The 21,873-nt window shown below is 37.3% G+C and overlaps 2 protein-coding genes across 3 annotated transcripts in view; one reads left to right on the forward strand and one right to left on the reverse strand.

Annotated features, from left to right (window-relative positions):
* Nufip1 (nuclear fragile X mental retardation protein interacting protein 1) overlaps window positions 1-11,682 on the reverse strand; it is a 40,352-nt gene extending 28,670 nt beyond the window's left edge. Inside the window, exons 1-5 of the mRNA XM_005409078.2 lie at window positions 11,234-11,682; window positions 8,590-8,672; window positions 6,377-6,475; window positions 5,573-5,635; window positions 4,691-4,767 (exon numbers count right to left, since the gene is read on the reverse strand). Of these exons, the coding sequence (XP_005409135.1) occupies window positions 4,691-4,767; window positions 5,573-5,635; window positions 6,377-6,475; window positions 8,590-8,672; window positions 11,234-11,630 (719 nt within the window). The 5' untranslated portion in view covers window positions 11,631-11,682. The remainder of the gene's footprint in view (window positions 1-4,690; window positions 4,768-5,572; window positions 5,636-6,376; window positions 6,476-8,589; window positions 8,673-11,233) is intronic.
* A 77-nt stretch (window positions 11,683-11,759) lies between these two features.
* Window positions 11,760-21,873, forward strand: part of Gpalpp1 (GPALPP motifs containing 1) — a 30,680-nt gene continuing 20,566 nt past the window's right edge. Inside the window, exons 1-5 of one of the 2 annotated variants that reach the window (XM_005409079.2) lie at window positions 11,760-11,934; window positions 14,374-14,506; window positions 15,781-15,879; window positions 19,043-19,145; window positions 21,504-21,638. In XM_005409079.2, coding sequence (XP_005409136.1) covers window positions 11,847-11,934; window positions 14,374-14,506; window positions 15,781-15,879; window positions 19,043-19,145; window positions 21,504-21,638 — 558 coding nt within the window. In that variant the 5' untranslated portion in view covers window positions 11,760-11,846. The remainder of the gene's footprint in view (window positions 11,935-14,373; window positions 14,507-15,780; window positions 15,880-19,042; window positions 19,146-21,503; window positions 21,639-21,873) is intronic. The other variant, XM_005409080.2, reaches the window with a different exon arrangement.

A 21,873-nucleotide genomic window follows, 5' to 3' on the forward strand; every position in this document is an offset into this window, starting at 1 on the left:
TTTATAAACATTCCTATTTTCTGTGGTACCATGGGATATAAATGATCATGTAAAAGATGTTCTTACTTTTTTAGTGCTTATGATTTATTCACGGATAAAAAATAAATGCAAAAAAATTCACCAACAGAACAATAACTGATATCTATGACAGAGAGGCAGAGAGGACTCTGTATTCAAAGAAGAATAAGACATTCCTCCAGTGAGATAAAGAAAAATATCCCCCAGAGTGGCAGGATTGCTGCTGGGCCAAGAGCAATGAGCAGAACTTCAGAGATGGCATGAGCAAAACTAAGAGGTAAAAACCTGTATAAGAGGCTAAATAACAAGTTTGGCTGAGAAAATAAATAAATAGAACTGACAACCAGTTCCAAGAGACTTTATTTTTACTGGCATTTCTGTAGGCTAAGATAAAATAGTTTAATAAATATTTAAATTTTAACCACAGTCACCTATATAACTAAGAAATATACACATACTGAACATCTAATTTTCTGACCAAAGAACAAAACAAGGAAAAAAAAACTAAACTTCTCATTTGTCAGCTAAGTTCCTTGAGCCAGAGAGCACTGTGGGTGTTTGCTAGTAGCACAAATTTCAAGTCTCCTTTCTTCCAGAACAGGACATGGCAATTGACTCAGAGTTGAGGTTCAGCCAGGCAATGAGCAGAGACAGATGGACACCAGAGCTGAGACAGTGACAGGAGTGACTAAAGGGAGCTAAGCCGGGCAGAGCCCTGAAGACAGAAAGGGATGAGGAAAGGAGTTAAACGACAGGAAGCCTCCACTAGTCCCAATCTAGCTGAACAGCAGCAGCATGGGAGCTAGATGGATGGAAGAGATACTCAAAGAGGAGCATGTCCAACTTTAAAAACAGGGCGTGGCCATCACAGGGAGTGGTCAAAAACGCTGAAGGTACAGGACACTGGAAATGTGGAGGTAGAAAGGTTTTGAATGAATGAAAATCAAACATTTTTCTGTGCAGCATCTAACATGCCAAGGGCAAGTACCAAAGGCTGCATCTCTTGTTTAGAATTTTGGGAAACTGCGTATATGTCATTAACAAATGAATGAATAAAGTAAATGTGGTATGTATTTATACACAATGGATTACTACCTTGCCATAAATAAAGATAAAATTGAGGTATTAGTAGGCAAATGGATGCAACTTGAAAACATAATGTTAAGGCAACTAAATCAGATACACAGCTTAAATATTGCATGGTTACATGAGAAACTAAAAATGAAAAATAGAAAGAAAGAGATCAAGCACAAAATAGCAGATGGGTAGGAAGTAAGAAGTCCAAATAACCCAATTATCCAGTTGTTTAAAAAGAATTTTAATACATATGCGAATGTTTCATTTATACTAATTTGTTTCATACTAATTTGTTGCATTTATACTAGTTTTCAGTTCAGTTTACTGAAGAGCAAGTTTTGTGCTTTTCTCTCTGTGTTTCTTTGTAAGTCTTTTCTGTCTATGACTTACACTTTGCATAACATTTTGGCATAACATTCTTTTAAGATTATGATACAAAGTATTAATATTGTTAGTCTCTATTTTGTTACGAAATTTGTTCTACCTTTTCATAGAAGTTAAAGAGTGCTTTTTTGTATTAATATCCCCTTGTATTACACAAAAATAAAAAAATTACTGGAGGTAGAATGAAAGAAAGCACTGCAGGCAGATGTCAGGGTGTCAAGGCAGGGGGCCAAGGACTAATTTGGAATTCCATGAAGGAGGCCCTATGTGTCAGAAAATCAGTCACTTTTTATTCTTATTTTATTTGACCCTTCCATAGCAATCTGAACTGCTAACCATACCCTCCTCTTTGAAGTTCTCCTGTCCACTGGCTTCCTCGACATGGCATTGTGTCATTTTCCTCACGAGAATTAAACATTTTTAAAAGGGGCCAGCACCACCGAATTGCACTAGCCTTCAAATGATCACAGTCAGAGCTGAAGAGGCGTGGGGAGGGAGACACACCACCTAGTATCTTACTGGCTAGCCCATTTCCTTCTTATTTTGCAGGATAAAATTTTCAATACCATTACTGTTACTTCTTGAAAACCTATCAGACAGGAAGTGGAGTTAACTCTTCTGGTTTGCTTATTCCTCTAAAACAGTAAGACAAAGATAACACCAATATATCTTTTTTAAAAAGCAACACACATAAAAAAGCCCCTTTATAAGGAGAAATAATTCTATTTGTAAAGAAGCGACCTACAGGAAGGAAGAAGCTTCACATTCAGGGCATCAAAATTCTTTACAAACTCAAACTACCTCACTGTCTCCACTCCTTTGGCTTCTAAGTCTGACCTTGCAACTAGCTCAAGGACCCTTATCACTGCCAAAGGTGAGTCTTCCCCGTCATGGACCATTTAACAGTAAATCAAAAAACACACACAGTCTTCACATGTAGATTCTAAGAACTGTGCAACATGCAAAGAATCAAAGATGTCCAAAACTAGGGCCACCCATAATACAATCTGACACATCTACCGTGGTTACACTAATCACATATATTTGCAGAAGAAGTAATAAATCAAGCTTTAAAAGGGTAGTTTGGTCCAAGGACTAGTATATAACCCATATACTTAGACCATAGTATAAAACTACATTCCCAAGCAAAATACCTACATTCATCTGAGTTGTTTTTTGTTTTTTTTTTTTTTTTTTTTTTTTTTTTTTTTGGGACAGGGTCTTGCTCTGTAGTTAAGATTAGCCTTGGACTCACAGTAATTCTCCTGCCCCAGCCTCCCAAGTGCTAGGATTACAAGCTTGCACCACCAAGTCTGGCTGAAATTTTTTTCTTACCAAAATTTTATCAATAAAGGAAACAGTATACAGATTTATATTCTGGTGTAAGCTCCCTTTGTTACAAACTGGCACTCTGGCAACCCTAAAATACAGGGAAAAGCAAAAGAAAAATGAAAAGCAAAAGAGTGGTAAGTCAGGGAATTTTAAAAACTGGTGTGACAAGATGAGCAAAACTTTGAGTTGGGGATGTAGCGCAGCAGCACAGCACCTGCCTGGCAAGTGCAAGGTCCTAAGTTTGATTCTCGGTACCAAGAAAAAGAAAGATAAGATTTTGACAAAGAGATAACGGGATTCCAGACTATTCTAGGTAGCCTAGGTTCCTTCACTTGTTAAAGATGTTCTTGAAATGCTGTCACAGCCACCGAATTCATGTTGACTGACTGGACTCCCTTTGTTTGAAAATCAAATTTCCCTGATTACCTGTTCACCTTCTTGTAATTCTTTTCACTGCATACCTGGTTAACTATTACTTGATAATTATATACTTTAATTGAATTTTATTTGTTTTCAATTGGTTCTGAATCTTTTTCCTTTTTTTTTGTATTGGTGATTGCACTAAGCTATATCCTTTCTTGAGATAAGAACTTGCTAAGTTACCCAGCCTGAGGCTGAACTCGCAATTTTCCTCCCAGAGTACCATCCATCCATTTCCTCCCAGAACATCCATCCATCCATCCATCTTTGAGATGGGCAGGGTCTCACTATGTAGCCCACATTAGCCTTCAACTTGGAAGCCTCCTACTTCAGCCTCCTGAGTGCTGGAATTACAGTCACACCAGGCTTGCTTCTGAATTTGTTTCTTTGGTTTCCCTCAGAACTACCTCTATTGCCTTAAAGGGCAGTAACCAGTTTTTTCATAAAACAACACAACACCTGGCATATCAATACCTATGCAAGTATATCTGAACTGAAAACTTTTAAGTTGAACAAAGCACAAATGTAACCTGCTGATCAAGAATTTTAAGTATCTTTCTTGAACTTTAACTTCTCCGTTTTCATTTCCTATACTTCTTATTTTTTAACTAAAAGAAATATTTGACTTTAAAAGTACACTGGAGTATTCTAGTAGTTCTGCCTTCGTCTTCTAGTTCATGATATTACCTGAGAAGACAGTAAAACAGAGCCCCAGTGGGATTTTTTCGGAAGTATATTCTAGCTATACGTAAACTAAACTTTCTTCCTTTGTTAAGTATAAAACCACAGGTCACATGGTAAGGCTGAATTTCTTAAACGTTAACTACAGGAATGAATTCTTGGTCTTTTTATAGTTTGAAGTAACCACATGTATATTCTCTGATGTGCCCCTTCTGGCCAGCATACAATATTTATTCAATAATTTTGTGTTAAAAGAAAATCAAAAGAATCAACACAGTAAAGTACAGCATGTACATTTAAAAAATAAGAACATCCAACCATTACTGCCTCAGCCACCAAACAATAATAGGTAGCAAATAGTTCTCCCTCCAAGAGAAGGGTATTGTCCAATTTTGACGTATTTGTTATATAAATGGAGAGTTCCTAGTCAGCGTCCCCATAAAAACTACCTTCAGTAACACTCTCATCTAATGTGGCTTACAGTCCTGCTTCTTAGTAACAATATTATAACGGAATTCAACAAATTTAACTACTCTAATAAAAAATTGTATGATTATTTTTAAACAATCAAGTAACAGAATTCTCAAAGTCACCACATACTAATTCTGAAGAACAATAAAATCAGGATCATTTTCAATTAAATGACTGTAATATTATCATGTCAAATTTCCTTCTTGACATTACTCATTATAGCTAGATTGGTCATTATTTTGCAGTTCCCAGCCCTGCCACTGAAACCAAAAGTTGAAATTTCACTATTTTTGAGTTCTTTACTCACTTTCTTCTTTCTTCCCTCCATCTTGCGATCTCCTCTGGGGTATCCAACTTGATCTTCTTCATACCAAGAGCATGCATCTAGGAGCAAAGAGACTACTGAACATCAGGAGACATACTGAATGCTCTTGACTACGCAGGAGATCATTTCCAACATTAAATTTACAAACAAAAACAAATTGAAAACTATGGTAAATAAGCCAATTTTATACATCCTTATTGTAACTTTTATTTTAAAGGAGAAGGAACAATTTTATGCATTTATATTAATACTACCAATATAGGAAAATGGAAAAACAATTTAGTTACAAAGCAGATGTATATTTTCTCAATTAATGTTGAACACCCAAATGAATAACTTACCAACCAAAATTGAGAGTGGAAGCGAAAGAGATGCACAGACAATTTCATGTAGCACAACATAATAAAACCAGCATAGAAGATGGAATTAAGAAACTCAAAGGCAAGAATCAGTCCTCAGGCCTTGGAAACCCCCAATATTTACTTACTTCTCAAAGCTGTTTTTGAGTCCGTAATTGAAAAAGAATTTTACAATTCTCTTATAAAGTAGAAAGTACAGCAAGGAACAGTGGCCTGTGATCTGGTAATCTAGAAGGCCAAGGCAGGAGGATTCCAAGTTCAAATCCAGCCTGGGCAATGTGATAACCTGGCAAGATCTCATCTCCAAATAAGAAAGGGTAGGAAGCACTGGATGTAGCTCAGCATGAAGGCCCTAGGTTCAATCCCCAGTACCACAGGGGGATAAAACAGACGAAGTACTCCATAAATGTCATTTAGAATTAGACTATGTAAATGATGAGATATGATGATAACAGACTAATAAGAGGAGCATATATCAGTAAAAGGCTATGATTTAAAAACTTACATTTCTCCAGTGGAACTGGACAATCTTCTCATGTGCACTAAAAGAACAATCTACTTCAGGACACTGTAAGAATTTTTTTTAAAAAACCATTTAATGTTTTGCACATTAAAATTCTCCTACTATACACACACAGATACATTCTAGGCATGTTACATAATTATCCCATATCTGTACTATTGTCCATTCTTATGTCAACTGGAGCTGCACTTAATGACATTTGCTAAGTACAGAGCACCATAATATGTCTCCTTCACTTTTCCTCTTGAGTGAAAACAGACATCAGCAATGTCAAAATATTCTTACTTCCTAAAGTTGAATTTATAGGCGTTACTAAATGAATTTAATTAAAGTGATTAAAGTTGAATTTCGTAAATAAAAAGAGAACTTTTCCAAATCAAGAACTTTTAAAATTTTAAATGTCTCGGCTAATTTTTTTTTTAAGTACTTAATATTTGGATCATCTTACAGTGGTGAGCCATGGTAAGTAACAGTGTGGTTAAATGATCTGGGCCTTAAAGGTAAACTCAAAGAAGCACGAGACAGCAAGAGCACAGGCCCAGCCCACGTGTCCAGCAGTGGAGCTGCCAGACCTCCCTCTTTGCTGCCATCTCATCTCTCCCTGGAGCCGTGGGCATCGCACTTCCAAACTGCAAAGCCCTGGTTCACTATCCCCATCAGTGAAGTCATTAAACATTTCTATGGAAACTCTAAACTTACAAGAAAAATAAGCTTAGAATTTCTACCAAAAACACAAATGAAAGCCCATTTTCCTACACAAATTTCAAGACAACTAAGAACACTTACTTTTATATGTTCAGACATGTGTTGGCCATACTTTTCTTGATTTTTAAAACCACGATCACAGGTATCACAAAAGAAGTGAAAAATGGGTTCTTTTTTTTTCTGTAAACAAAAAGAGGCATCAGCTTTTGGTAAAAAAAAAAAAAAAAAAAAAAACAGTCAATAAAAAAATATAATAATCCTTCTAGTTAAATACACTTTGATTTTTCACATAACCTTTATGCAAGCCGTGATTAAAATATACAGTGAATGTTTAGTATTACAATAAAAAACATATTGCTATTAATCACTCTCAAAATACTCCCCCTTGCTTCAAACACAAAATATGCCATCATTCTTGTAACTTTCTGAAAAAGTTCCAAAGGCCCATTTGATAGCTTTACCAAATGCGATCAAAATTACGATAAATACTATTGCTACATGCCATCCAACAGGAAGGCAGCCTTACACAAACATTACAGTGTCCTCATCCACATTATTCACTGGATGTAGCACCAAGTGACTTCCGGCCATTCCCCAAATTCAAAATGAGCACGAATGGTAAATGGATTGATTGAGGACATCAAGGTAGCGATAACGGTGCAACTAAGGATCTTCATACAAGAGAATTTTTAGAACTGCTTCAGAAAGTAGCAAGAATGATGGGATAAATGCATTCAAGGAGCGGGAAGCATTTTTTGGGTGATTAATGGCAATGTGTCTTCTCCTGTAATACGTTTTTTAAATTTAAAATTTCACTGTATTTTTAGACCAACCCTCTTATATGCAATATGCTTCTAAACACATTTCTAAATCAATAGATTTTTTTTTTTAAATTTTTGGCAAATAGAATAACAAACGCCAAGCACGATGAAAATCCTTTAAATCTAAATAGAGTGAATATAAACTATGGGTAAATTTCAAATTGATAATCTAATTAGGATTTAGTACAACACATCAAAGGGATCTAAAAATAAATATTCAAGGTAAGAATATTTCCTCTTTTAGGAAAAATATTTCATATATAGTTTTACATTTATAGAAAAGGAGAAAAAGAATCATTTAGATAAAAATTAGTTATTTGTGATTCATAAAACATTATTATTTAGAAACCACTGGAAATAAATCTCCAGTTCTTTAATACTGGGGATATTACACTTGTGAAACGACTTCTCAAGATGAACTACACAGTTTTCATACTAATTTCATGCTATGCACACTCGGCAATTTATTCTAAACTACTGGAATTGCCTGTATACCTTCAATTTGAAAGACTATATCTGTTAGTTACATGAAAAGAAACCTACTTTAATACAATACAAAAGGATAATCAAAAATTGTTCTTCATTAAAAAAAGTTTTTCATAAAAATGAATACTCACTGATGAAAAAAACTGAAGTATTTACAATGAATTAAAATAAAAAACAAACAATGTATAGTAACAGTAGTAAAACCAGTCTGCCGGGCATGGTGGTGCATGCCTGTAATTCTAGCACTCAAGAGACTGAGGCTGGAGGACTGCCACAAGTTCAAGGCCAGTAGAAGCTATATTAGTTAGTTCAAGGGCAGCCTGAACTATATAGTAAGACCCTGTCTCAAAAAAACAAAAAAATCCAATCTGAAGTCCAAACATTGTTTGAAACATTATTCAAACATGCATACAGGACTAAATATAAACTATTTTAAGTCAAAAATATTACATTTATTTTTACTGGAATATAACAAAAGTGGAAAAAACTGCTTTTTTACTAATCTTATCAGGACTTAAAATATCCTCCCATGTTGAAAAGCAAAGACTATGAAAAAAGATCTTTTGTTACAGTTTATTCTTAACTTCATGCTTTCAACTTAATAAAAAAAGGTGGTCTTCCATTCTTCTCCCAAACTTGTATCACTCACCTCCCAATCTGCTAATCATTTTTTATTTCATCTAAGTTTAGTAACATTTACATTTACTTATAATCATGGTTTTCAATTACTTTTTACTCCTGTACTGTTAATTCTGTTTTCTTTACCTACAATTTCTCAGTTTATTTCTCAAAATGATTTTGCTTAAAATTTTTATTTATAGCTAAGATCCTTAAAAATCCTGTTTTAAAAAAAAAAATCCTGTTAAAGTAAAGCTCCACTGTATCACTAACAGACGTAAAACACTGAGACAGTTGTAACAGAAATAAAAGATTTGACACAGTAACATAGGGATCAAAGTGTCACATTCAAAAACATCTTAGAAATACCTTCTTTTTCTGCTTTTTGCTGGGAGGGAAGTTAAAGTCAGGAAAGTTTGGATCATATTTTCGTGGAAAATAAGAATGTTTACCTGACAAACAAAAAGAAATCTATTAATTTTTACAAATATATAATTATTTATTTATTATAGCACATCACAGATATTTGCATAAAAGTACTGGCAAACTACCTCTTCTGGGAAGAATAGTTAAAAGCATATTAGCACCAGGCATGGGGGCGCGCACCTGTAATCCCAGCACTTGGGATGCTGAGGCAGGAGGATCGTTGCGAGTTCAAAACCACCTTGGGCTACAAAATGAGCTCAAGGCCAGCTTGAACTGTGTAATTCAAGTCTCAGAAAGACAAAAACAAACAAACAAAAACATATTAGCAAAGATTATTACTAGTTTTAAGTATTTTTCAAATAAACACTGGTGAGATCACATATCCACAAACGCTTTTGGTGTCTAAATACAATGGACAATCTCCAGATGAAATTTCTTCAGCTATTTCAAACATTATAAATCTAACTAGTAAAATCTCTATCCCTGACCTTTCATACCAGGAAAATAGAACCTTGTGAAATATATCTCTTAAATCTCATCACATCTGTCCATTCTCATTGCCATCACCCAACTCAAGAAACTCTACTCTTTCATAGGTTACTGTGCCACCTCCCAGATTGTCTTTCAGTCCCGAAACCCCGTCTTCCAGTGGACTCTGCACAACTGTACCACAAAAATAATTCTTCAATCATGGCACAACTTGGCTCACAAACTGCGAATGGCTTCCTAGAATCTTCCAATGAGACTCCAGTTTATTTTCTCATCCTATCCTTCTCCTATCCTTTTACATATTCTGCTTCAGTCGCCCCAGAACACTGCAATCTCCAAAACTCATTTTGTACTGACATTTTTTTGCCTGTGCCTAAAAAGTATCCCTCCCAAAATTCTAAAAATATCCCAAGACATTTCTTGCGAAAGTTTTCTCCCAATTCCTCTGCATAACATAGTTACCTTTTACATGTTTCTATCACTTATGACACTGTACTATGATTTATTCTTATAAACCTATCTCATTTGACTCCATCAAACTCACATTCCTGGCATCTGGTACATAGTAAACACTATTTGAATTCGATTTAACATAAACAAGATCTTAAACAGAGTTGGATAATGGTTTTAAGTGGAAAATCCTGTGACTTATTTCTTCTGAAAGTAGACTCATAACAGCCTTTTCACCATCTCTACTTGATGTGATATATTTTACACTCAACTCCTGATCTTCCAAATCTGCTTCACCCACATCTCTTTCCTGTATCTGTTAACTACAACTCCATCCTTCCAGTTGTTTGGCAAAAACTTCAAGTTATCCTTTTCTCCTCTTTAATCTCTTATTTCACATCCTATCTTTCAACAAATCATTTTGACCCTATCTTTAAGCTGTATCTAGAATCTGACTACTTCTCATCACCCCCAGATCCCCACCCTGGTCCAAGTGCTCACTAGAACTGCAACAGCTTCCTAACTGGCCTGGCTTTCAGTCAGTTCCCATCAGCTGTCACCTTATTTCCATCAAAACATAGACTGGATCATGTCACTCTCCTGCACTACCCATCTCACAGGAATGAAGGTCAAAACCCCATGATCTGAAATAACCCAGCAAGGCTGCCCTCTTCCCCAGTCATCTGTAACTGTAACCCAGGCTCCGTCTTTTCTGGCCACTTTCGATGTATACTGTAGCTCCTGCCTCAAAGCCTTTGCATTTGCACTTCCTTCAGTCCTGATCACTAGTCACCCAGATGTAAGTATATAGTTCTGATCCTCCACTCTGAAACTTTGCTCAAATGTCTCTTTCCTGGAGAGATAATGCCATTTAAAACTGCAGTTATGTCGGACATGGGGGGCACATGCCTGTAATCCCAGCACTTGGGAGGCTGAGGCAGGACTGTCGTGAGATCGCGGCCAGCCTGGACTACATAGTGAGTTCATGGCCCGCATGAAATACAAAGCGAGACCCTGCCTCACAAAAACAAACAACCAACAACAACAACAACAACAACAACAAAAACCCTGAAGTTATTCTTTACCTCTCCACAGCATTGACTACCTTCTATTTTTTTTTTTTTTTTGCCGGGAGGGAGGGTTTCCGGTACCGGGAATTGAATTCACGATGTTGCGTTTGCCAGGCAGGTGCTGTGCCGCTGAGCTAAATCCCCAGCCCTCAGCATTGATTACCTTCTAATAAACAACTTTGCTTACTGTCCTTCTTTCTGCACTACAGAGATGTTAAGCTACATAAAAATAACGATTTCTGTGTTACTCACTGTTATATTCTTAGAGCCTGGCATACAGCGGGAACTCAATAAATAACAACTATATTTAATGAGTAGGCAGGAGGAACATTCCAGTAGGATATATCGTGAGACATTACCAGACTTCACGAGTGCAGGGCAGGGCTGGGGATTTAGCTCAGTGGCAAAGCGCCTGCCTGGCAAGCGCAAGGTCGTGAGTTCGGTTCCCGGTATCGGAGAAAAACCAAAAAAAAAAAAAAAAAAGAGTGCAGGGCAGAGTGGAGGCAGGAAAGGGAGAAATGGGTAGAGGGGAAGAACTGGAAGGTACAGAGGTGACACTGCGAGGAACAACCGCCTACCTCGAGGGTTGTGGGGCTTCTGATATCGAAGGAAACTATCAGGCTGCTGTCCCCAGTACCATGACGTCGAGGCCTGGAAATTACAAGGAAAACCGCTGGGCTGAGGCTGAGAATCAAGGGAGGATTGGGTGTCGAAGGGGGGCTGCGTCCCAGGAAGAATCTGGGCGTCGAAAGGAGGCGGCGCCCCGGACAGAGACTGCACCTCCACGGGAGACTGCGCGACAGTGAAAGGCTCTGACCCGGCCGCTGGGGGAGACGACGAAGGAGGTGGCGGTGGTGGTAGCATGGCCCATAGTGTCCAACTGTCAGGCCGCGGAGTGGTGTTATGTAGGTTCCCCAGATCGGAGGCGGGAAGCCACCCAGCAGGAGTCCCGGAGTCACTAGCCTGTGCTGCCATGCCGCTCTCCAGATAGGAAGCCCAACGTGCGACTGTGTAACACGGCTTAGACGTCACTTCCGTTTCTGCGGATCACACGGCTCGGCCAACCACAGACGGATGCGTCATCGATCAGCGCCGGAAAAACTCCCGCATTCGCTGCACCTCGAGATCAAGTGTTTTAGCTCTGACTTGGGCGCTTAGCTTTGTAAGCGTGACCAGTGTTTGCCACCGCGGATGGCGAGGGACCTGATCGGGCCGGCACTGCCGCCTGGCTTCAAGAACCGCGGGACAGCAGAGGAAGAGGAGCGGGACCCGAGTCCGGGTAAACGAAGGCGTGTCCCTGTCCACCAGGCCCACCCGCCCTCCTCTGGCCGGCCCTTCTCTTAAGAGGAAGAGGTCTGGGGACTACGAGGACCGAGGCGTGGAGAGTGGGTGCGGCCAGACTCGAGCTAACTCACCCACCTAAGCCGTGGCAGTAGGGAGGAGGCGCCTCAGAAACCTAGTTTTGGCCTGATAATCCTTATAACGGTTGATTCCCATTTGGTGCTAATATGAGCCGGACTCGGTGCAAATTGGACAACACACATTCAATCGTTTAATTTTACCAGCGTCTGTACAAGAAAAAGATTATTATTTCCGTGTTACATACCGGGTCGCCAAGGCCCAGACAGCTCTCCAGGTGACCCAGCTAGTTGTTAGTGGGGCCCAAATTAGAACGAAGTAGCTCTCTCAGCCTCTGACCGGTACTGCGTTCTGACTTACAAGACCTTGCGGAAGACCCTGTTCCCTCCAGTCGCCCACGTGCTTTCCTAGCATCTCATTCTGTCCTTGCACCTGAGACACAGCCCATTGCTCAACAAGTCCCGCGGTTTCTGCGCACTTCCTCAGCGCTGGCCTTCTGGCCTCTGGTTGCACTTCTAGACGCACTTGACAAAATCCTATCAGTCCTTTAGGGCCCAAGTGTCCCATCTAAACTCTCTGAAGTGTTTGTTACACCCTTCTCTTTACCCTCGGGGTTACCCATTTTAAAATTACATTGTATATTTAATACGTTCAATTTGAATGATTTCACTATGGACTTTTGTGCTCGTCTACCTTGACACGGAATAGGCCCTTCCTATGTACAAAACTAATGCTTCCCAGACTCCTTCGTACATATTTATCTGCTTTGTTTGTGCTAATGTGTAGACTGGGTCTGACACTGTAGTTGGAAAAGAGTTAAACTGAAAGAATATCCCAGCTCTTCCTGAATCAAATTTTCTTTCTTTGACTATCCAAGAACCATGTTTTCACTAGAGGGTTTCTTCCACATCTCATTTCTATTATAACCACTGTAAAATATTACTTTTATTTTAGCAGAGTAGGGCCGGGGATACAGCTCAGTGGCATAAGCGCCTGCCTGGCAACCACAAGGTCCTGAGTTCGATTCCCGGTACCAAAAAATAAATAAAATAAATAAAACCGTATTTTAGCAAAGTACTTTCCATCACACTAAAATTAAAGAAAAATGTGAGTGAATTCCATTGGATAATTGTTCTAACAATGCATCCATTTTATTATTGGTGGCTGTTTGAGTAGTTTACATTTTTTGGCTATTACAAAAAGTGCTACTTGGGAGCTAGGGATTTAGCTCAGTGGCACAGCACCTGCTTGGCAAGCAGGAGGTCCTGAGTTCGATTCCCAGTACTGGAAAAAACAAAACAAACAAACAAACAAAAAGTGCTGCTTTACATTGTTATACATGTTTTATGTACTTCCACCTTGTAAGTACTACCAATTTACTAAGTTCTCAGCATGTATAAGAATTTCGATTGTTCTGCATTCTCTGTAATACTTAGGTTTTTTTGGTCTTTTTAATATATGTTATACTTGATACCTCTCAGTAGTTTTAATTTGCATTTCCCCAGGGAAAAATGAAATTGATCACCTTTACATGTTTTGTGATGAGGCTGGGAATATAGCTCCCTGGTACAGTGCCTTGCTTGGCAAACGCAAGGTCCTGAGTTCGATTCCCAGTACCAAAAAAAAAAAAAAAGTCATATTTTGTGATTGTTTAAATGTGTCACATTGGAGTCTTTTGCTTATCATTTCCTTTGTTCTATTGACTTGTTATTTAGATAGTCTAAAAACATCTTTTTAGATACATTTTAAAATATCTTTTCTCTAATTCTATGATTGCTTTTTCACTCTCTCTTTAGTAAGTTTTCATGAACAAAAGTTTTTAATTTTGGTATTTTGTTTCTTAATTTTTTTTCCCTTTTGCATTGGGAATTTTTTATCCAATTGAAAGAATCTTTGTCTTCTCCAAGATTGTGAAACTGTTCCATTTTCTTCTAAAAGTATAATTTCAGCTTTCATGTTTAGTTTTACAATCATTTTGGTTCTTTTGTTTGTTATTGTTCTAAGTTTAGCTACTGAGATTTGGGAATTTTTTTAAAAAAGATGGTATAAGATATGATTTCTGCCTTCCTGGAGTTGGAAAGACTAAACCAATGTATACAAATCACTAGTGAGTGGAATTAAAAATCTGTTAAGTACTGTGGTTTGTTGGTTTGTTTGTTTGTTTGTTTTGTTTTTTCGGTACCAGGAATCAAACTCACGACCTTGTGCTTGCCAGGCAGGTGCTGTGCTGCTAAGCTATATCCCTGGCCCGAAAAATCCATAAGTACTGTGAAATGCAGGAAAAAAGTGAAAAATATATGCAAGGAGCACTCAATAAAATAGTTGTGGCTCATTATTACATACAACAAATCTTCTTTAGTTGCAGGACCTGCTCTGCCCCCTAATTATAAAAGCAGTAGTTCAGATTCATCAGATAGTGACGAGGACAGTAGTTCTTTATATGAAGAAGGAAATCAAGAATCAGAAGAAGATGACACTGGTCCATCTACAAAGTAAGTCACTTATGTAATAAGCCAACTTCCAACAGGTGTGAGTTGGCTGGAACAGATAGCTAGTAAGGGGTTGTCATATTTGGATTTATACAGCACAGGAAGAAATCATTTAATATGGCCTTTCATTATGAGCTGTATTTTTTTACAAAGAAGTTTATTCTAGTCACATATAGCTGTGGAGCTACTTAGTATTTCAGTAAAATTCTTATATAAAGGACTTTTCCTTAAGGTTTTATTGAAATAAATATTCTAAACTATAGAATTTCTTTTTATAGTTATATATGCAGTGGATGTTTTGTTTAAATAAATGAATGATTTCACTTTTATCTAACTTTAGTCATGATGAATCCATGTAAATAAGAAGTTGAGCTGGGCATGGTGATACACACCTGTAATCCCAGCACTCAGGAGGCTGAAACAGAAGGATTGCTGTGAGTTCAAGGCTAGCGTGGGCTACATAGTGAGTTTAAGGTGAACCTGACCTGTGTAGCAAGATCCTATCTCAAGAAAAAGAGAAAAGAACTTGAGTCTTTGTATATTATTAATAAGTTATTTTATGCTTTTTTTTTTTTTTTTTTTTTGGTCTTTTTGAGACAGGGTCTTGCTATGCAGTTCAGGCTAGCCTTGAGCTCACTTTGTAGCCCAGGCTGGTCTCATACTCAAAAGGATCCTCCTGCCTCAGCCTCCTGAGTGCTGGGGTTACAGGCCTGTACCACCACACCCAGCTTATTTTAAGCATTTTAAAGAGTATGAGACAGAAAGAGCAATTTACAACCCTGACTTAAATGAGAATACAAGCTAACTCAAACACTTTTCATTGAGAAGCAAATACATTCAAAAATGTGTTTAATGGAATCTTTATTACTGCAGAAAACATGGAATACCATTATATTACTGCTTTGAGAAACTAATCAATCTCTATTTTAGGTCAAAAATAAATTCCAGAAAAAGATTAAGAGCAATTGTAGCATATATTTTTTTCTTATTTAACAAGGATAATTTATTGTTTTAGTATTTATACAAGTGGTTAAAATTAATGCTTCCTTTAAAATTTCTCTTTGTGCTGGGTGTGGTGGCGCACATCTGTAATCCTAGCACTTGGAAGGCTGAGGCAGTAGGATTGCCTCAAATGCAAGGCCACCCTGGGCTACAAAGTGAGCTCAGGGGCAGCCTGAACAGTGAGACCCTGTCTCAAAAAACAACAACAACAACAAAAATTTCTCTTTGTGAAAAAAATTTGACATGTGTGCATAAATTTTTATTGTTATTTTCAGAAAACAGAAGAGAAATCAGGATGATGATGATGATGATGATGGATTTTTTGGACCTGCCCTTCCTCCTGGATTTAAAAAGCAGGATGATTCTCCTCCAAGGTGATAACCTATAATATTTCTGGCCAGTCTTTAAAATACTTCAACCAGGGCAACTTAATTTCTGGGCTCCCTTTTGTCCCTCTCAGACAGAAGCTTTCTTTGTCTCAATAAATTCTTCCTACTCTTAAGAAAAAAATTTCAACCAATGTGTCTTAGTTCATTTATCTAAAGTTTTTTAATTTGTATATTTCATACACTTGAAATTGATTGTTTATAGGGAAAATGGTTGTTCCTTATAATAAAAGTATTTATATGCTTATGGTACTTACAGATTATAAAAAAACTGTTTCATTTCTTATTTGATACTCTAAAAGTGTTTGATGGTAAATGAGGTGGAATGTTCCTCTATATTTTCCTGTTGAAACAGTTAAAGTGGCATGCATTGTAAGTAGTAGACCTAGAATTTGAATCCTGAGGTTTGGACTTCTAATTCACTTGTTTTCTTAATTATGTATTTGTAGAAGAGAAAAATCTTAATATATAGTTTGGCTAACTTCTCTGAATCTCACATTTGTCATTTTTAAACTGGAATAGTGACATATACCCTCCAAAATTGTTGTGATGGTTGAGATTTCCTATTTGTATGCACACACTTGTGTATCTTATTGCTGTGTGCCACAGAGTAAGTGTATAATAAATATTGGTTCCTGTCTTTTCAGAATTATAAAAATTTTAAATACCAAGTATAAAATTACATACTAAACAGTTGGTAACTCATAACACTATATACCAGTATGCAAGAACAAGTAGAAGAATGCATATTTATTTGTATTCAGAATTTATAATTATGTTTCATAAGTCTTAATTTTCATGTAACTCAAATTCTTTTAGAAACAGTTTTTTTTTTGGTATGGTCCCTAACCTAAGAATGATTTTTGTGTTTTTAAATTGATGCAAAAATACAGACAAATAAGCCATCGAGACCCAAATGTGGCCCTCAAAGCCTAAAAGTTACTATCTATCCCTGAATAGGAAGTTACTGACCTTTAGGGTATAACATTTCTTTCAAGAAAACACATTACAGTTGGAACATCTCTAATCCGAAATCCAAAAATGTTCCAAAATCCAAACCTTTTAAGCACCAACATGGTATCACAAAGTCTGAGGGTTCCACGTATACAAATTTTGTTTCATGCACAAAATTAAAATATTGCATAAAATTATCTTCAAGCTATATGCATAAGGGAGTATACAAATAAATTTCATGTTTAGATTTAAGTACTATCCCCAAGATATCTAATTCTATATATGCAAATATTTCAAAGTATAAAATTCTAAACACTTCTGCAGCAGTTTCTTTCTTGAGAATTACATTTTGCCAATAATTAAATCTAGGTGTGATTTAAAATATACTTAATAGCATATTTTAACCAGCCGGGCTTGGTGGTGCACGCCTGTAATCCCAGCACTCAGGAGGCTGAGGCAGGAGGAGCATTTCGAGTTCAAGACCAGCTTAGGCTACAAAGTGAGCTCAAGGCCAGCCTGAACTGCATAACGAGACCCTGTCTCAAAAAGAAAAAAAAATAGCATATTTTAGAGTCAAAAATTCTTATGCAAGTGTAGTGTTCCATGGTTATATCATATTTACTATATTTAAGATTTTTTATACCGCTAGTTTTTCCTCCGTGAATCTCCTGAGGCAAGAAAATTGAACAGTAATTTCATTTGTATCTCTGCTAGTAATTGTGCTCAGGAAAAATCCATACTGTGATTCCTCATAGCATTATAACTAACTGGGCCTTTCTAGCAATGCCAAACTTCCCCATCTTTCAAATGCAACGTTTTTGTGCTCAGAAAGGCTTTATGAAGTGAGAGAGGAGGTTATTAAATGGTCAGGATCAGAACCCAGACTTTCCCTTAGCACTGTCTCTCCTCTGCCAGGAACCTTGTCTGTGAGGCACTAATTGAACACATTTCAACTTGGTAAATTCAGCTTAGGGCTTCAGTACCATCTGGGTTGCTAACACTGGCATAATGACAAACACTAGTACGGAGAAGCAAGGATGGAGAAATTGAGAAGTATTGAAAAGAGTAGAAAGTACATTTTCTCTTTTATTTTTTCTCTATACACAGTCAGGCTCATAATTCAGGCACTTCTCTCCTTTGAGCTAATGACAGCTTCCTCAACGTGACAATCAGGCAATTGGAAAGAAAGTGAACTTTGGCGAGGGATATAGCTCAGCAACACAACACCTGCCAGCAAGCTCAAGGTCATGAGTTCGATTGCTGGTACAAAAAAAAAGAAAAAGAAAATGAACTTTGGCAACAGGGAGGCCAAGGCTTAAACCCTAGCTCAGCCACTTACTGGGTGTGTTGACCTTTGGTACTAGTTTTGTTCAAAATGGAATGACTCACACTGACCAGGTTGTTTTAAAAAAACAGAAAGGTGTACCAGTTGAAATGTGCTTACCTCAGTACATTTTGGTCCTCCTATGGGTCTCAATGAATTAGCTGTGTTCTTCTACACTTCCACGTTGTCGCTGGATTAGTAGAGCACTGGATAAACTTGTATGTCACTGTGGTAAGTACAGCACCAATTAGTGACACGTGTTGTATGCATATACTGCATATGTCCTTGGAAGACCTCACTTTCTCCTTAAGATGTTCTGACTACAGTGATACCTTGGGTCATGAACTCGGTTTGTTCCACGATTCTGGGAAAGATGGCTGTGGTCATGTTTGTCACCTGATGTGGAGTTCATGAACAGAAGCACAATTTTCTCACATGTTTCTATCTGTGAACTGAACTATTCATGAACTGTCTTATATTACTATACTTATAATGCCCCAAAGTATTTTTCAGTGAACAGTGAACATCAAAGTAAAGTCAAAGCACAAAATAGAAAAAGACCTGTACAAGTTTTAATACATCATAAGGACTTTCTAAATTATCATTTTTACTTAGTACATTTCTTTTAGGCACACATGATTGTCACAAAGATTGAGAATTACTGGTTTAGTATCTGATTGACTAACAGATAGTTTAAAATGCAAAAATTATGTTTAAGATACCTAGTAAAAAAATATGCAAAAGTAGTAAAAATGATTTGTTAAATTCTCATTTTCAACATAAAGTTATTGACTTTATGATTGTTGTGAACTGTTATTCTGAAAGCTGCTTTTAAAGGCACGGAGGATGATAAAGGTACATGTTATTTTTCAGGCCTATAATAGGTCCTGCATTGCCCCCTGGTTTCATTAAATCTACCCAGAAAAGTGACAAAAGCAGAGATCCAGGACAAGTATCATCACACTTCAACTCTCAGGTTTGGAAAATGTTCATGTAAAGAATAAGATGCGACATATTAAGAACTTTAGTGATAACTGTAGTCACTTGACTAAATGATTTGTTTGTTTGTTTGTTTTGTACTGAGAATCGAACCCAAGGCCTTGTACTTGCCTGGCGGGCACTGTGTTGCTGATCTACATCCAAGGCCCTTCAGTTATATTAAGAGTGATTTAAGATTATAACATAGATAAAATCAAAAGCTGTTCATAAGAGATTGTGTTAGTAAAAAACCAAGATTGATTATACTAAGACGTTTTGGGTTTTGTTTTGGTTTGGTTTGGTTTGGTTTGGTTTTTTGAGACAAGGTCTTCTTGCTATGTAGTTTAGGCTGGTCTTAAACTCACTTTGTAGCCCAGACTGGCCTTGAACTCAGGGTGATCTTCCTGCCTCAGCCTCCCAAGTGCTGAGGTTACAGGTGTGCACCACCATCCCTGGCATGCTGCTTATTTTTAAAGAGAGGCTTGAAAGTGTAAGAAAAGTGGAACATAATGCTTAAGGAATTATTGTGATTTGAGCTAGAGGAATAAAAACTGATGAGGTTGGTTTTGTGATACTGGGGACTGAACCCAGGGCCTTTCTGCTGAGCTACATCCCCAGCCCTTTTCTTTTTTTATTTTGATACTAGGTCTCATTAAATCACTAAGTGGGGTCAAACTCACAGTCTTGCCTCACCCTCCCAGAGTGCTGAAATTACAGGTTTGTGCTACCATGTTCATCTATGAGGAGCTTTTCTAGTAATATCCTTTACCTTTAAATTAACCCAGCTCTAGTACCTATATAGAACAAATGCACGAGTGGATAGGTAGTTTTCATGAAGAGATAGATCATATGATTTTGGAGTAAAAGATGAAAGCTATTTTCTTCCCTAATAGTAACTGAGATTTATAGAATACTTTGCCATTTGAAATACATTTTCTCCATATATGGGTGTTATTTTTATCTTCTCCACAGCCTCGTAAAATACATATTGTTTGAATCTTACAGATGTAAAAGACTAAAGGAAAGGGTATCTCACCCAAATTTACAGTTCTTACTTATCAGAACTGCGACTCACATAGAGTTTTTATGACTTTGAAGCATATAGTCCATTATGCTGCAATGCCTTTCTACAAGTGAATTGTTATAATCAGGAGACCCCTCCCTACTCATCACTGGATATTCACTGGTTACACTGAGGTCACTGAAAGTAAATACAGGGAAGTGGTTAAGAGCGTGGACTTCATAGTTACTACTCTCTCTTCCATGAATGTTTCTAGAGCACCTGAAGTGTGTGAGGCAGATGGTCATAGCAGTGAGTCTTGTCAGCAAACCGTTGTTTCTGTCCTTTGGGAGACATCCACAGTCCAACCATTCTGGGTCCAGCCTGGCCCGAGAGACCTAATATTCCATCTATTTGATTGGTCTTCAGACTTCAGTTAGCCCTTGCCCTCTTCTGCCTCTTCTTAATATAGCCGCTAGAAAGGTCTGCATGAGACAAAAGTCAGGTCATGTTAGTAACCCTCCAAACCATCAAATTCTCCTCCAAAAAATTTGGAGTCTTTACAGGTCTCCATTAGCTCTGATTTTTCTTTTGCTTTAGTACAACCACACTGGGCTCTTTGCCATTCCTCTGCAAGTACACCAGGCCAGCCCCTACTACCGAGCTTTTATGCCTGCTATCTAAGTCTGTCCAAAATGATCTTCTGCTAGATGTCTACAAGGCTGACCTCTAAGACCTTCAAGGTTTTTTTTTGCGGGGGGCGGGTACTAGAATATGACCTTTCCAATGAGTTCATCTCTAACCTCCTAACTTAAATTTACTCTTTCTTTTACTGTTGTCTCCTTCCTTTCTTTAATTTTCTCCATAGTATTTATCAACACTATAGATAGCACTGATTTTACTAGTTCTTATGATTTTAAGAACCTCCTTTGTTTTTTTGTCCTCTTTCCACAAGAATGTGGGTCCATAAAATCAGATTTTGGTCTAATAGAATTATTTCAAGTGTATAACCACTGTCCAGTTGGTAATAAGTACCAGGAATTCTGTGTTAAGGCTTCCAAAGCCACATCTGTGTCCCATCAGGAGGATAGCTAAAATAACTTAATAATATCCACCTTAACATAGGAGGAGAGATGAAACAGTCTGTGTGCTATGAATTTGTTGTCTACCGTGCACTCTAAGAAGGCAGGAAAAGGCTCTTCACTGCTCGCTGACAAGCCAGCAATAAATGTATTGTTTATTTTTTGTTTTGTTTTGTTTTATTGTCTATGGGTAATCCATTTCCTTTTAAGTACATTAGGATCATTCTTACGTAACTTGTAACTCTATTGGATTAAAGGTCGTTTCTTGTTTTAGAAGGAAACAGATAGCAGTGAAGATGAGGACATTGTTGGGCCAATGCCTGCCAAGGGGCCAGTTAACTCTAGTGTAACAACAGAGTTTGAAAAAAGAGCTCAGAGGATGAAAGAAAAACTAACTAAAGGAGATGATGTAAGTTTTTTAAAGACATTTTAAGAAATAAACTAAATTGGCTAAAAAGATCTATATATTAGAAATAAACATTAATATATGTATCTATTACATATCTTTACATATATTTTGATGTTTACTTCTAAAATTTAGAGGTACGTGTACTTATTTTCAAGTTTTCAATATATATATGCATTGTCTTTCTTGGTATTGTGTTTGTTTTTTGTTTTGTTTTTGGAGATAAGAGTCTTCCTAT

The sequence above is a fragment of the Chinchilla lanigera genome, unplaced genomic scaffold, assembly GCF_000276665.1.
Source record: "Chinchilla lanigera isolate Chin_1 unplaced genomic scaffold, ChiLan1.0 scaffold00117, whole genome shotgun sequence".
Classification (NCBI taxonomy): Eukaryota; Metazoa; Chordata; class Mammalia; order Rodentia; family Chinchillidae; genus Chinchilla; species Chinchilla lanigera.